The 16,603-nt window shown below is 38.0% G+C and overlaps 1 protein-coding gene across 6 annotated transcripts in view; it reads left to right on the top strand.

The window, feature by feature from the left end:
• Positions 1 to 14,611, top strand: part of ablim1a (actin binding LIM protein 1a) — a 28,402-nt gene extending 13,791 nt beyond the window's left edge. For 2 of the 6 annotated variants that reach the window (XR_009648574.1, XR_009648576.1), the window contains exons 3-22: positions 57 to 240; positions 335 to 447; positions 1,625 to 1,751; positions 2,237 to 2,330; positions 3,327 to 3,414; positions 3,617 to 3,675; positions 5,933 to 6,010; positions 6,458 to 6,613; positions 6,939 to 6,983; positions 7,413 to 7,448; positions 7,543 to 7,672; positions 8,133 to 8,216; positions 8,595 to 8,642; positions 10,503 to 10,591; positions 11,149 to 11,260; positions 11,686 to 11,747; positions 11,852 to 11,912; positions 12,389 to 12,463; positions 12,844 to 12,924; positions 13,336 to 13,394. Coding sequence is in view for 1 of the 6 variants with exons in the window: in XM_060871795.1 (XP_060727778.1) it covers positions 57 to 240; positions 335 to 447; positions 1,625 to 1,751; positions 2,237 to 2,330; positions 3,327 to 3,414; positions 3,617 to 3,675; positions 5,933 to 6,010; positions 6,458 to 6,613; positions 7,413 to 7,448; positions 7,543 to 7,672; positions 8,595 to 8,642; positions 8,895 to 9,041; positions 10,503 to 10,591; positions 11,149 to 11,260; positions 11,686 to 11,747; positions 11,852 to 11,912; positions 12,015 to 12,022; positions 12,389 to 12,463; positions 12,844 to 12,924; positions 13,336 to 13,449 (1,862 nt within the window). In the remaining 5 variants the exon portion in view is untranslated. Of the gene's footprint in view, positions 1 to 56; positions 241 to 334; positions 448 to 1,624; positions 1,752 to 2,236; positions 2,331 to 3,326; positions 3,415 to 3,616; positions 3,676 to 5,932; positions 6,011 to 6,457; positions 6,614 to 6,938; positions 6,984 to 7,412; positions 7,449 to 7,542; positions 7,673 to 8,132; positions 8,217 to 8,594; positions 8,643 to 8,894; positions 9,042 to 10,502; positions 10,592 to 11,148; positions 11,261 to 11,685; positions 11,748 to 11,851; positions 11,913 to 12,014; positions 12,023 to 12,388; positions 12,464 to 12,843; positions 12,925 to 13,335 lie in introns of all 6 variants that reach the window. The other 4 variants (XM_060871795.1, XR_009648575.1, XR_009648577.1 and 1 more) reach the window with 4 other exon arrangements.
• Positions 14,612 to 16,603: the final 1,992 nt, after the last annotated feature.

Genomic DNA, 16,603 nt, shown 5'->3' with positions numbered 1-16,603 from the left:
AAGTTTCCAGAATCCTAACTGCATGCATGCCTTAATGTTGTGTGTTTGTGTGTTAGTGTGCGGTTGTGACCTGGCACAGGGTGGATTCTTCATGAAAAATGGAGATTATCTGTGCACGCTGGACTATCAGCAGATCCATGGCACCCGCTGTAACGCATGTGGTGAGTTTGTGGAAGGAGAAGTGGTCACTGCACTGGGGAAAACTTACCACCCTGCCTGTTTCGTCTGCACTGTCTGCAAGTGAGAGCAAAACCCAGTAAAAAATAACTGACTTACAATATCTAGCCCATACACTTACATTGTCTTATTTTTGTCTTCTGTTGTCGTCCCACAGAAGGCCGTTTCCTGCAGGAGACAGAGTGACGTTCAACGGAAAGGACTGTCTGTGTCAGTACTGTGCTGAGCCCATGTCCCCCGTCCCTTCTAAGGGCATCACAGGGCCTGGCAGTGAGTCGTCACTAAACACACTCCAGACAGCTCACTACCTTTTTAGTACTTTTCATGAAGAACTGAGGTTTTACTCTCAACAGAGCAGCTAGTACACAGATTTAATTCTGCTTTACTCTGAACTCTATCTGGAGTATTAACACGAAGGGTTGTAAGACTTTTAGGAACAATTTGTTTGCACACTACGGTTACTGACACTAACTTTTTTAACATGGAAGATCTAGGAAACCATTTCATTTAGAGAATTGAAACTCATACTGTTATATTTCCTGTTATATATCAAACCCACTACAGAAAATATGGTATAGTAGTATACATGGCAGAAAATAACCAATAGAAATTAGACGCCGATTCGAATCAGCAGAATAAGAATTCGATACGAATTCAACAGAAATGTGCTGTAATTAAATAGATGATAAATACATGATCAAAAGATTAGCAAATATTTGTGTTCCATTTGTCAGAAACAAACTAGCATGTCTAATAAATGAATAAATAAATAAATAAATAAATAAATAAATAAATAAATAAATAAATAAAGGCAATTTTATTACACACCACAAATCTCTTCAGTGCTCTCACGTTTTCCCTTAAAATCTCAAAACATTATAGTTTTTTTAAACACGAACATGAATTAATATCTGCCTTTTATGCTGCTTTAATATTTAGTTATTTTTAAACCACACTGTGCGTCAGAGCGTAAATAAAAGGACTTGTGTGCGACTCTTCTGCCACCTAGTGTTCTTTGTGTGTACTGCTAATAACACATCCAAGCTGATGAATGTGTAAATGTCTTAGAAGTGTGTGTGTGTGAATGTGTGTATGTTGTGTGTTTGTTGTGTGTGTGTTACAGCATGTGCAGGTTGTGTCCCCGTAACTCAGTGTGGTACTTATTGGGGAAAAAGTCCTAATAAACCACCAGTACCTGTGTGTGTGTGTGTGTGTGTGTTTGTTGTGTGTGTGTTACAGCATGTGCAGGTTGTGTCCCCATAACTCAGCGTGGTACAGTACTTATTTGGGGGTAAAAGTCCTAATAAACCACCTGTGTGTGTGTGTGTGTGTGTGTGTGTTACAGCATGTGCAGGTTGTGTCCCCATAACTCAATGTGGTACTTATTTGGGGAAAAGGTCCTAATAAACCACCAGTACCAGTATGTGTGTGTGTGTGTGTGTTACAGCATGTGCAGGTTGTGGCAGAGACATTAAGAATGGACAGGCTTTACTGGCTTTGGACAGACAGTGGCATTTGGGCTGCTTTAAATGTAAAGCCTGTGGCAAAGTACTGACTGGAGAGTACATCAGCAAGTAAGATACACACATTTCTCTCTCTCTCTCTCTCTCTCTCTCTTACATGGATCTTCAGTCTGCTATCTTTGCACAACAACGTCAAAACACGATAAGCTATGTCCAACATTCAAAGGATAAATAGATAGATAAAATTATAAAATATAGAATGATATAAATTAGCCTGTGATTAGTTAATTGCTGGTAGATTAAAACATTTTTGTATAGCATTCTATTGAGAATTTTCTAAACAATTGCAATGTTTTATACAGAGGTTCTTTGGTCAATTCAATTCACTTCAATTCAATTCGCATGTATTCCTAAGACTCACATTGTATCCAAGGTTACACTTTATATTTCAGTAATTATTAATTCAGGCATGATTATTCATTATTATTGTTGTGAAGTGACATTATAGTTTATACCACATTATTAAAAACAGCTACATGACTGCGTTTCCTGCGTTTTTTTTCATTCTGTTGTTATTCCTTATGTTTGGTTTCCAGAGATGGCTCCCCATACTGTGAGAAAGATTATCAGCTCCATTTCGGAGTGCGCTGCGAAGCCTGTCAAGAGTTCATCACCGGCAAAGTGCTGGAGGTAGAACGATTCCCTCGTCCACGTCCCTTCCTTCTGTTCGTTTATTATTGAACAGAGAAAACAAATCCTTGCAAACAGCTGCTCTCTGGTTGGTTAAGAGTATTCGATGGCTCCACCTCTTAGTACTTTGACTACTGCTACATGTAGAATAGTACAGATTTGTGTTGGAGTTGAAATCCAAGTTGAACTGGAGCACAGTTGTGCAACAGGACTGGCTTTAGACCCAATGGTGTGTGTGTGCGTGTGCGGTTGGGTGGGTAAACCAGCGATTGTGCTAAAAGCAAAAGAAGGGTGTGTTTGTGATTACGAGTGCGTGTAGCATCAGGAACATGCGCTCGACGTCTTGTAGAACTTTTAGCTGTAATTATAGGAGTAGTTAATTAGTGGCGTTAACGTTATTAAGAGACAGAGTTCTTCCACTCGAGGCGTTTTCTCATCTAAGAGTTTCTTGAAAGTGAATACTTCTGGGTCTTGTGTTTCTGAGAGGAATGAAAGCATTTGTAAAGTGCACTTTGCTTTAAGAGGCAGCAGAATACAGTACATGGTGCCCTTCAGGCAGGTGAGTACAGAAACAAGACCATGTCTGAAAAACATCTCTATATTCTTCCACAGTGGATATGGATGTGAGAAAAATGTGAGATTTTACATTCATAAGTTCATGCTGCGAATGCAAAGAAATGTTATAATGTGAGATCCTGTGTTATTAAAAGACGGCAGCATTTCTGGTGTGTGGAAATGATTCAGTAATGGGTCCAGAACCTTCTGTATAATGTGGTAAAGATGTAGCAGGTTTGATTGACCTTTCTGTGGGTTTAAAGGAATATGAATATTATTAAAAGCTCTAAGAAAAAAGCACACTTTTGTTTCTTTCCTTTAATTGTGGGTTGTTGTTTTGTTTGTTTGCCTTGGTTCTTTTTATAGCTGGTTTTTCTAATTTTTTTTATTATTTTGGTCAAGATCAAATCAAAATCTTGTGTTGTGTGTGTGTGTCTCTAGGCAGGTGACAGACACTACCATCCTAGCTGCGCTCGCTGTAGCAGATGCAATCAGATGTTCACTGAAGGAGAGAAGATGTACCTGCAAGGTCAGGCTGAAACTTTCTCATGAACTTGAAAACACTGAACTGTTGCTTTTTTCTCAGCCTTTTTTAACCAAACAGGTTCTTGAGTATCCGGTTTGGCTGAAATTTTGCCTATTGTGCTCCTTAAGTCTTTAATGAGTCTTTTTTCTCTGTGTGTGTGTGTGTGTGTGTGTATGTGTTGTTTTTATATTTTTCTTTTCTTTAGGATCGACTGTTTGGCATCCTGGCTGCAAGAACTCTACAAGAACGGATGACAGACAAAGGGTGAGACACTTCTCATGTCGTTATCCGTTCCTCGACGTTTCACCATGTCCTCCTGTATTCATGTTTTGTATGTCAGGGGGTGAAGGTTCCGTATTCAGATTCTTCTGACCCCAGATGTCTTGTCCAACGTCCACTTTGCCTTCCTTCACAGCTGTTGCCCGCGTCGCTAGCTCTCCTCGCCAAATCCGAAAGGCAGGTACTGTATTTGCTTTCGGCTGCGCCACACGGATGCCTGCCTTGCTCCCCTGACTCAGAGCGCCATCGCTAGTTCGAATGCTCACACAAAGATCCACTGGCATTGTGTCATTGAGATGTTACCCAGTCATCGATGCTCTGATTAGCTTTGTGTGATTCTCCTTACCATTGGCTGAAAAGATCTCACACAGCATTTTTTTTGAGGATCTAATTAAAATACGTACATTTTTGAATCTCATGAGCCATTTTAATGGCCATGTAATGTATAGTTTGTGCTTAAAGAAGCAGTTTGTAATTTCTATAACACTCCCAGTACTACCAGTGTTACAAATTTTAAGAAAAATAACGACCTTCCATATCCAAGTCCTTTCCCAACTCCCTCAGTGACCTAGTGTACCAGTTTAAGTAAATTTAGCAAGGGGAGGAGCCTCTTTATGGGCCAGAAAAAAAAAAATCTGAACAGAATGAATGGAGCTTCACCTCATGTCCATATTCTGAATCGCACTTCCTTAGACATTATATGGTTAAGATAGGACATCTTTGAAATATTACAAACTGCAGCTTTAAAGCTATTACTCTATCAAATGCACATGCTGATGGACACAAAAATCCAGCCACATCCAGACGCACCCGCTCTCTCAGTATATATACAGCACGGTTCAAAAGTCGAAGTCCATTAGCGATCCTTGTTTATTTATTTGTTTGTTTGTTTTTAAGTCGGTGATTGCACCATTGGCGGGCCAAATTACATTAACAGATATAATGTAGTAAAGTAAAGGTAGAACAAAAGTAAAGGTGCACTCAATTTTTTTGTTCCACGGAATAATCATCGTTAAAATAATGTATAAATATGATTTTTGTTATGAAATATGATGGAAAATACACATTTTGGTATTCCGTCTAACTCACCTAGCTTAAGATGCTTCATCATGGGACGAAGAAAAATAAATTCACCCAATAGTTACCCAAAATTCTAGCTCAAAAATAAAAGATTCATTAAATCAAATGTAAACATAATGATGTTCTTGATGTTCTTATGGAATTAGCATGGATGCTAATTAACTACATTTTGTGTAATTGCTAATCCTATGCTAACCCTGGGTTGCTAAAGTAAGAGCATGACAATTGAAATTCTAGTAAAGTGAAATTCAAATGAAAAAGAAATTCTAGTGAAGATGCACTTCACTGACCACTGACACGGTGTTTAAACTACGAAGGAATACGTGTTCTTTGTTTCTTGTCGCTCTCGAGGAACGTATAAAGCTTCTACACCGAACCTTGAACCAAATGTTTCAGAAAGGTTTGAGAAGAACGCTTTAATAACCAAAGAGCTCTGATATATTTAAAGAACCACTGAGGAACCACAAAAGCTTCTTTGTTGGGTTTTCTTCTGAAGGTGCCGTACTTTAGCCGTTTAAAGGGAAAACTTCTGATGAAGAACGTTTAAAGTTTCCACCAGCAGGACAAACTGCTTGCTTTATACTTGATCAAATTGAAATAGAAAGCAGTTTTGGTGGTAGAATCAGACCTCAGACCTGTGAGACTTTTGAACCCTGCGGTATATACAGTACATATACTTTTCCATCCCCAGATCCAGTCCATAGTCATCATCCGTCGTATTGCTGGATCAGGTTTGGTCGCTTAAAACGTATTTACCTGAAGGATTAGCCTGTCATAATCCTACGTTCTTCTCTTCCTATATTATTTCTCCCACCTGACCATCCTGCTGTGTTATTTTTTCTGCATTCTCATGTCGGGCGATTACTTGTTCCTTGAAAAATCTTAAAAATGACATTTATTTTCTATCGTTTTCCTGCTGTTAATCGTAATAACGTTTACAATCACACTAAAGTTTTGGCGCCCCCCAGTGGAGATGACCGTGCTTGCCTTTCATCACTAAGATTTATTGACCGATTAACACTTTATATCATACAAATTCTTCCTGTTTAACACTCAGATGGTTGCAGTTCATCATGTTGTTCGTTGTATGTTAACGCTCGGTGGACAGGTCTCGGCAGTGAGTGTGTTAGTTCCTGGTTCTAAACTTGTGTTCGCTCCACAGCCGACACGCTCGTCATCCGAGAGTGTGTGTTCCAGACCTGGTTCAAGCATACCTAGCTCACCGGGTCACACCATATATGTAAGTGCTGCACACACACACACACACACACACACATACACACATGAATAGAGGTTAGTGACAGAGCGATTGTTTACAGCTGCTATGATGTGAGTGATAACTTAATTAATTAATTGTAACTGTAAACGGATAAAAAGTACAACATGTTCTTTATCTATTGATCTATTGAGTCTCCAAACTGATGAGGTAAATGAGAAAACAAACTATTGATGATTGTGATGATAATTACCTTGATTATTTGATCCCTCGCCTGTTTTCTACCTTCCTCTCAATCATATAAACTCCTAGATCTTGTAGTTAGTATTTCTTTTTCCTTACCGGATCTTGTTTTGTAGCTAAACATAAACAGCTTGTCCATGTGAATGCTCGATGTTTCTGTTCGTCCTTTTATGATCACTCCTTGTCTGTGCTTGTATGTGTTTTTTTTCCCCCATGTTTTCCCTACAGGCAAAAGTAGACAATGAGATTCTCGATTATCGGAATCTCGCTGCCATTCCCAGAGTCAAAGCCATTTATGACATTGAACGTCCTGACCTGATCAACTACGAGCCGCTTTACACCACTTCCCTCGACGAGATGGAGGAGAGAGAGAGTGTCGGAGAGGTAAAACTCCCTCAACATTTTAAGAGTGTTTATTGCACTATATATAAACTATAATATAAACCATATCCCTTTAATTTAACAGTAGGGTGCAAAAGTCTGAGTCCAATAACAAGAACTGCTCTTATTTCATTTACCGTCATCAATTATTATTATTACATGATTTACTGAGGCAAATCAGTTGCTCTTTTTTGTTTGCACTTCACTTGATTTTTCTTTTTCTTTTTTCGAATATCGGATTCTAACTCATTAATTTTTCATAACTCATGAAATAAAAGCAGTTCTTGGTAGTGGACTCAGACTTTTGGGTCCTACACTTTGTTAACAGCTTCAGAGCTTGAGGCGTGAGCGCTCCCCCATGCCAGATGACCGAGTAAGTCATGCTCCAGCTAGAAGACCTAGACATGTGTTCTTCACCCCATCCCACCGTCTATACCTCACTGTGGCTTTCATTGTAGCACCATAATATTCATTCATATGCATGTTTGTGTGTGTGTGTGTGTGTGTGTGCTGAGTGTAGCAGTTGTCACATTCATGATGCACAAGAAGGTTTTTCTTATCTCCTTATGCTTTCATCTCCATCTTCAATGTTGCTGACTCATTACTCATTTCAGCAATGTGACGTTGCCCTGTTTCTAGTTTTATTATTTTTAAATAACGTCATACAGCCATCTAAAATGTCTCATTGATTTGCCAACACTGCAATAATGTGTTAAATGAATAGTTTAGGAAGAAAAAAAAGACACAATTGCAATTCTATTCTATTCACTTTTTTTTTTTTATTATTTATTAATTCTTTCAGACACCAAGAACTATGTCGCCGATCCCGTCTGCAGATGTACGTACCTGTGTATGAGTGTCAAACACAATTCCCAGTAATTTCAAGAGTGTGTGATTCAACATGAATTGTGTGTGTGTGTGCGTGTGTTTAGAGTTTTTATGACATGAAGGGTCACATCTTGCAGCGCTCGACGAGTCAGGGCTCTATCGGCTCGCCCATCTATAACCGCCACTGTTACACACCGACCCTTTCTCGATCCCCACAGCACTTTCACCGACCTGGTAAGAAGAATGAGCTTCTGCCTTCACGTGGACAGATGCATTATGGGAAATGAGAAAGATTTTAGAGATTTAAAGAACTATTAACATGGCGAGAATTTTCTTTATTATTTGAATCCTCGTTATAAATAAGCTTTATACATGTGAATGTCTCACTTATAATCTCACTTTTAACTAATTCTATAGTAAAATGAGAATAACTATTGTAAATAATAAATCGTTTATCTTATCTTAAATTATGTACGTGAAGATCGAACTGCCGATAACATTTAATTCACACATTTAAATTCTATGTTCTGCTTCACTGATAAAATCTGCTGTAGCTTCTGTTATTTCATTCCGCACCTCTTCTGGACTTGATACAGACTTCGAGCAGTTGTTCGCATTGTTTTGGTTGTTAAGGACTTAAAAAAAAAGTCTCTTCAGCCCTATCCTCGTACACCTATGACCTTTTTGATTCAAGGCCCTGAGCCATCCAGTGGGCGGAGCTCCCCTGGGGCCAGCACACCCCCACTCCCTCTGACCCCGAAACATTTTCATCTGCCAGGTACCGAGGATGCGATGCAGCACCTCTTGTCCTGTGTGTAGTCACATCGTGTATATATATATATATATATATATGCTTCACTCTTCGTGTCTCGTCCTCGAGCGGTACCTCGTGGTGTGTTCACACGATCCATGTTGAATATTTACGTCAAAATCTTAAAAGCTGTGTGATTTTATTTATTTATTTATTTATTTTTCTGGTTCCCAATTTCAGGGACAATCATCTCATGACACTCTCTACCATGTCTTGTGATGATGCATGGCAGATCTATTAGCATTAGCATTAACTCTTAGTGTTAGACTACCTTTTTTTTTTAATTACTATTTTAGGGTATTCTTTTAAGTGCTTAGAAATTTTTTTTTTGTCTTTCTCTTCCAGATCAGAGTGTCAACATGTACAGGAAGCCACCCATCTACAAAAAGTATGGTAGGGACAGAACAGATTCTCTTCTCAGCTAATGCAAGATTAAAGAGATTGCAAGGTTCAGAATTCTTGTGTTCATGAGATAGCGTTCCAGTTAAACTCTTGGTGGATGATGCTGCATCGTGGGTAATAGGATAACTGACAAACCCTTCTAACTGCTCTATACGTATTTACCGCTATTCATTATACAGTGACCTATGGGCTAGCATCATTCTTACATTATATCCTAGTTCCCCCTGCTTTACTACAATCCAGATTTGGCTGCCTTTACAGCCGAAAGCAGGTCTGCAGAAGACATCATCAAATGGGCCAAATTTCCATCGGCACTTGCTCCCGGTCCAGAAGACGTACCTAAGATAGAGACCGAGTGCTGGGTGTGTCAGTCAACCAGTAGTACTCTAGGTACTGTATGTATGCGTTACACACCTATTTGCTATGGACACCACTCCTGGCTTGCTGATGCTGTTTTCCTGTTCCCACCCCCACCTCCACCCCGTTTTAGTGGATTAAATGGATTAGTCCACTGAGACTTTCAACTGTCTAAATAAGGAGTGGATGAAGAGTGATGGCTTTGCCTTTAGTTTCCTTCTGTTTTGGTTGAATGCACTGGAAACGCAGTCGCTCGTATATTATGACAGCTTTATGAAGTTTTTTTTTTACTTGACTTTTGGTTCTTATGAACTTTTTCAGCTATGCAATCACATCATTTTCACCTAAATGACCAAGAAACATGATCAAAACTATGCTCATTTTAATCATCTTTCAATCCAGAATCCATGGAGTAAATGGATATGTTACCTACCGTGTCTTGCGTTTGTATTCACCACCATTAATGGTGATCATCACCACTGAAATGGACTTAATAATTTTGGTATCCGTTGAAAATTAACATAGTTTTCAAACTTATTGAATTTCCCACTGCATTGGGAAGGCCATTGAGTGAAGCATGGTGGAGGCAGCACTATGTTAAGAGTAGCGTCTTGGTTGCTTCTCTAAATAATGCCCTGTTTGAACCAGTACTAATGTAGGAGCTTCAAACCAATGCAATCGCAATTTTTCGATTTTCTAAAAGGGGTCAATTTTATGCAAGCCACTGTAGTGTGATAGCATTATTATTAGTCTCATTATTAAAGTTTGTTTAACTTGTAGTGCCTTTTGAAAGTTATTTAAAAAGAATCAAGTTCATTAAAAGGTATTAAGTTCAGGTGAAAACTGATCGTTGCATGTGTAAACACATACCTCTTGCTTTAATCTCTGCTCTTGTACATTTTATTGGCTGTGACTTGAATAAATGCCAGAAATTATGCAAGGACAGGGATGAGGAAAACTCCCACACTCTTAGAAAGAAAAATCTGATAGACTTTACGTGGGTTCTCCAGTCCAGTTATTCTTTTCTAAGAGTTTATTCTTGTTGCAACAGCTTTTTTTTTCCCCACAAGAAATAGTTTTTCTAAAGTTGTTGCAGCAGCAATCCAGCCACCTGATTTGATCAATCTGCTTGTCTTTATTTCATCTTTATTTTTTCTACACACTTATGCTGTCTTTATTTATCCATGTATTCATATATTCATTCATCTTTGTCTTAAAGTGTGAGAAAACCTTGTACTTGTAGATTTTTTTATTTTTTTATTTAGTGAGGTAAAGAGTACGGTGCATTAGTACTGTACATTATTAACATGCCCTTGTTTATTAGTTTAGTCTTGGAGGGAATTTGTGAACGGGTGAATTTGGACTATAAGAACCAAATGTGAAATTCCATCTGGTGCTAATTCTTTTTGAATGTAGATGCAGTAAAATCACAAAAGCTTCAAATCATTTTTACAGTTTTATGAGTTAAGGTTAAAGACGTCTATTTTTAACCAGGTTCCGATGGGGGGAGACGGAGATCCCGAGAGGAGGATGAGGAGGAGGTTCAGAAACGTAGACAACTCCAGGAAGAACATCTCACCAGGGTAACCTAAAGCATGGACATAAGAAAATAACAATAAATACTACACCAATGGATAAACAAAGCTGCTTGGTTAAAAAGCTAAAATGACAATGAGATGCAATTCAGCGATCTATGATTATCTGTTGCTAATGACAACTGAGTTTCCGTTGTCTTTCTAGAATATTTACGTACAGCATTCGTGTTTGTGGTACGTTTTGAGGTATAAACAGCAGCGGCTCAGGACCATAGATTTTGATGCGGCCGAATGACAGTAATATTGATGTAGCCTCAAGAAATTTGAGAGCATTGACACTTGACACATACTTTTGTCTAACTGTGTTTGAGGTAATATCTTTAACCAGAACTGATGAGCTTCAGCCAATATTCAAGTCCAACTTGACCAGAAATTATTCTGACCTGAAGCGATCTCCCCCAAAAAAGGGGAGTAGTATACGGCAGACATTTTCTTCTGTTTTTTTTTTTTTGTCTTTCTCAGCATGTAAAATACTTATTTGTCTTCAAATATTTCTGAAGTATGGAACTTCTGTACAGGTTCTGTTTGACTGTGTGTGAGAACAGATGCAGTCTGGTCTTGGAAAGCTCATCCTGAAGGAGGAGAAGGAAAAGCAGCTGTTTCAAGAACGTCACGTGCGAAGTCAGTCTGCACAAAGACCAACAAACGGCAACACAGGTGTGTACTCATTGTTGTAGCATTCAATTAGCATTTAGCTAGCTTAACAAATATAATAAAGCTGTTGTTAGCTAGCATGACAGTATCGTATGATTAAACTAGCTGTCTCAATACAAAATGCCTCAATAAATACCAAGAGTACCTAGCAACACCTTATCTTCCTAATCACTCAAATGCTAGCTAGTTCATTCTGCTAGTATTCAGCTGGTTTGGATGATTGGAGTTATTGTCATGTTAGCTAACATTTGTCAGTTAGCCTTAGCTGGCCCTTGGTCAAAAAGGGAGGAGTAAAAAGGCTTAACAAAAGTATGTGTTAGTACATTATTTATTAAAAATACTCTTTGTGGTAGATTAGATTTTAGCCCAGCTTTTAAAGGATGTCTTGTTTTTTTGGATATTGATTTACTGTTTTCTTGAAATTGCAGATCCAAATTCTCCTGCCAAAACAGGGTCACTTCCTGGCTACGGGCGAAGTGGGTTGCACAGGGTAAGCAACATACAGTATATAATATTTTTTTTATATTGCAGCCAGTTTATATCTGTTTATACTCCTTCATGTGACTAAATGAGATACTTTCATTATTTCGTCAGCCTCAGTCAACTGACTTTACTCAGTACAACAGTTACGGAGACGTCTCTCCAGGAGGACGAGGTTCGTTCACAAACTGCCCGTTAATACTGAAATCCTATTAGTTTAGAGTTAATTCATTTTAGCTGAATACTGAATTGATGTTTTTGCTTTCCTTCTTTGCAGAATTTCAGGTAAGTGTTACAGCATCAGATTTTACTTCATGCCTTAGATCATGTCATTTTTTTTCCATATTTCAGTTATAATTGTTTGGCTATGTTTCATGAATGCAGCAGTTGCTATAGAACATACATATTGTAATGCCAAGCTAAACTTTCTCACACAACATTAGTGTCATCAATATGACTATAGTTAATATACATACACTTAGAATCTGTGTTCAGCTTCACTCTTTTAGCTTTAGGGTTTCTATTTTAATTATTATAATTATTATTAATTAAACTCTTCTTCCCAGATTTCTCCAAATACAAACTATTTTTTTTATTGACTCACATGAATGTGTGGTGTTTTTGACAGTCAGTCCATTTGTGTGTCTGTAGCCCTTGCAGGATGGCCATCGTCCTGTCAGCAGAATGGACAGGGGGGTTTCGATGCCTAATATGCTGGAACCAAAAGCAAGTATCATCCCTGTTCATTGGTTACCGCTCTTTCCTTCATGCACTCTTTGATTGTACTGCTTCAAACAAAAAGTTCCAGACTCTTTTACCACACATCATATCAACTGTATGATCCCTATTAATAAAACAATCAACTTTTCCAGCAAATCTTCCAGAAATTTTCATTTCTGTGTTCTATTCGCATGCTCTGACTCCTGATCAGAAATGAGCCCCAAAGGGATGATCGTAATGACTGTATATATTGACATATACATCTATCTATAACCATGTTGTTCTGTAGAATCCTCTTTTATTAGCTTATTAGACTAAAATTCAGACTTTAGGACCAAGAAATGGTTGCCCTTCTGACACATAACTTAAGGCTATCTCTTATGAAGGTATATCCTTACGAAATGCTCGTGGTCACCAGCCGTGGCCGTGCCATGCTGCCCAGAGATGTGGACAGAACCCGACTGGAGGTAATGGTTCTCCAGTCCTTTAAATTATTTATGGAAGGTTCAATTGACTGCAAAGATATTTAGTGCTTTCATAACACAAACTATGCTTCACTTTGGGCTCCATCACTCTTGTTTTGATTAGAATTGTTGGTTAGAATCCAGGCATGTTCCTGTTCCTCGTAAAGTGACAGGAGGTTGTAAGGCGTTGACATGTCAGTATTCAAGATAAACTCTAAAAACATGCTGGCCCATGTCTGGCATTGTAGGAAAGCTCTCCACTGTCCTTAACTAACCTGACAAGATTTCTGACAGAAGCAGTATGCTAAATTCTTAAATGTCCATAATCTTCACTGCTAACACTAGCTAGCTAACGCTACCTAACCTGACTACATTTCTGAAAGGATTTCTGTTTCTCTTTTATGTTCTTTCCAGCGGCACCTGGCTCCAGAATTGTTCTTTGAGATATTTGGGATGGACATTCAAGAGTTCAATAAGTTACCTCTATGGAAGCGCAACGACATGAAGAAGAAAGCCAGACTCTTTTAACCATAAAAAAGACACAATACACTTCTGTAATGTAGCCATATATTTGCTTGTAATCTCTCTTTCTTTCTATCACGGCCATTGTATGTGCATATATAGGAAGGGACGTGGAGCGATTTGACTGTTTTATGTTTATATTTTTAGCACAACATAGCACTATGGTACCATCATTTTAAACAAAAAAGTGACATCAGCACATAAGCACTGAATGTTCAGAACTTTATGTATTTATGTCTCTTGTGCTTGTTTTCCTCCTTAACAGACATTTTCTTTTTCTGCTTACTTCTCCTTAGGTAACTTCCGCTCGCGTAGAAACTTAAGACATTGTCACAATGATTTCACAGGTAATTGAATGTAGTCACAGTGAGCTTTCACGTATGCTTGTATGTTGGTACGTCTTTATGTAAGATGTTATAAGCACTAGTAAAGTTCTCCACATTTTCCACATTTACTCCTTTAAATTTCTTGTTTATCTATATTTTTGTCATTTGATTACTGAACTTTAGTCAAACCCACACTGTACACGTCATAAAAAACAAGCTGGATCTGGATCATGTTATTCCGAACGGAAAACCGCACTGCCATTTATTCTATGTATGAATGACGAAGTGAAACGGTTGATAAACTGTGATAGACAGCAACACCAAAGGTATGGCCATGCCTAAGAGAGCAAAAACAGCACTGGGTTTTTCTCAGGATCCTTTCCACTGAAGGCTTAAAAGGACCAAATGTGTAAATTATAGTTTCGGACACCGATGTCAGAGCAATTTTTTTTGTTGTAGCTTTGTTTGGGTGGTAGGTCAAGGAATGGCATGGCTTCTTCCTCTCTCTCCCTCTCTCTCTCTTTCTTTCTCTGTCTCTTTTCACATTCAAAACCATACACAAGTTCTTTCAGCTCTGTTTGTCGGTCGAAACTAATTTCCATGTTAATCTAACTGCTTGCAAAACACCGGGATTTGACAAGCGACAAAATGTGAACTCTTCGTGAATATTTTATTGATGTAAAAAAGCTTCTGGTTAATAAAATGCAGCAAATCAGATGGCACATTACGTCTTTGTTTCTGACTGTTACATTTATGGCGTTTGGCAGATGCCCTTATCCAGAGCAACTTCCATTTATCTCAATTTATATAACTGAGCAATTGAGGGTTAAGGGCTTTGCTCAGGGGGACAAGATGAGCAGATTGGTGGACCTGAGATTTAAACTCACAACCTTCAACCAATCAGTGGGCCAACACCTTAACCACTAGGATACCACATCCCCCTAAACAACAAGTGATTATAATGGCTCTAGAGTAACAAAACAAGTATAGTACAAAAGGCAGAGACCACCTTTTTTTAAATTGCATGAAAATGCATTCATTCTGTTTTCAGACAAACCCTCATTCAGTACTACAGTAACTTACATACAAGGTCAATATTCAAATTTACAGATTTCATACTGTTTTGTTATACATTTTCCCACTTAAAAATTTCATTGAAAACAGATGTGTGGTCTGGATGGATTTGTACAGTACAATATGTTTTTTTTTAGTAAAGATAGCAATTACATACACGTCCATACAAAGAAATGTGATTCATGGAAATGCAATTATCTGTGCAGATAATCATGAAGCTGAAGCAGTAATAAAATCATGCAGAAACAAGTTAATGTTGACGTTAAGCATTCGATTGGGTGAATAGGACACCATGGCAGAGTTGGTGTAAGATGGGCTCAGTTTTTTTATTAAATAAACTGTTAATTTCCTGGAAATAGTACACAGTGGTGGCATGGATTTAGGTCAAACTAAATATATTTTTATATATATTTATATATATTACCAAATAAAATAAACATTCTCAATCTGGTAGAAACACACAGAAACACATGGACACCAGAGGGCGCATTAGGTTTAAACCGGTTTAGCGAAGACTCTACAAGACTTCATTACATCTCATAGACTCCAATTTATTTTCACAACCACCTGGAAATGCCTTGTTATTTCACCTCAGGTGGTGATCTACGGCCAAGTTTATACACATGATCCTTAATCACCTCATTGTTCTTCAGAGACAGAAATGCATTCAAGTTTATTTCCAATAAAAACAATACAATAATATTGAGTAGTGTGGTGGTATAGTGATGTCCTGCTTACACGAGTAATAATTAATGCCATTTTAATAGATTGAGGATTTAAATGAAATATTTTTATCCTGAACTACCGGATCTTCCAGACCACTTTATGTAACGGCTGTCTGATTTTGGACAAAGTAGTAGAACCATAAAGGTGGACCTGATGCATTGTGGGTTAAGTGGCTCTGCTGGTTTACAGCTTCGTGGCCTGTAAACGCTCTAACAGAGAGACGCAGACAAACAAGACACTGTTTGTGTTAAAGGGATGGGCTACAGTGTACACAGATCCCAATCTATTTTATTAAACATTTATAAAACATGCCATGTTCGTGTGTATGTGTTTTCCATTGAGTGCCATTCTAATAACTGTTCCCTCATCCAGTGTTGCTTACCTGCTAAAATATCCTTCCTGCTTAATACCACACAATTTATTGTGTAATAATGAAAACATTATTGTAACCAATCAAAATTCGAGTATATAAAAAACGTGTGTCGAAAGGAACTGGTGTGTTTGTTTATTTTTTTACCCATTAGAAAGTGTTATTTTTTTCCTCTCACATCACAGCAATTTGACTGGGATTACATTTTTTGTATTCATTAAAGCAAGACATGAAAAGTAGTTTTTATTTATCACACCGAATGCTGTTGATTGTCAAGTTAACATTTACTGACCGAGCCGATTTAAATTCAAGAGTGCTGAGGTAAAAAAAAATAAAATAAATTGTTGTGCACTTGGAATATATAATAGTGACTGGGTTCATTTTATTTGGGCTTTTTAATGCTCAAACAACAGGTGTGTGTCTTTGAAATGAACAGATTATTGAATTCTTGTTATTGTTGTATGGGTGTGTTTATGTCTGCGTGTGAGAGTGTGTGTGTTTGTACAAAAGAACCAGACAGTAATCAATATCATGACTCCTCTCATGCTGGGTTAAGAGTGCACTTGTTAACAATGCTGTCTTTAATTAAACTCCTGCTGTTTAGAGGTTTTAACAGTCTTGAAAACAACATTCTCCCTCTGTTTGTCTCGTCTCAAATGCTCCC

This window comes from Tachysurus vachellii, chromosome 6 (assembly GCF_030014155.1).
Source record: "Tachysurus vachellii isolate PV-2020 chromosome 6, HZAU_Pvac_v1, whole genome shotgun sequence".
NCBI lineage: Eukaryota > Metazoa > Chordata > Actinopteri > Siluriformes > Bagridae > Tachysurus > Tachysurus vachellii.
This window is presented reverse-complemented; position numbering and strand designations above follow the sequence as displayed.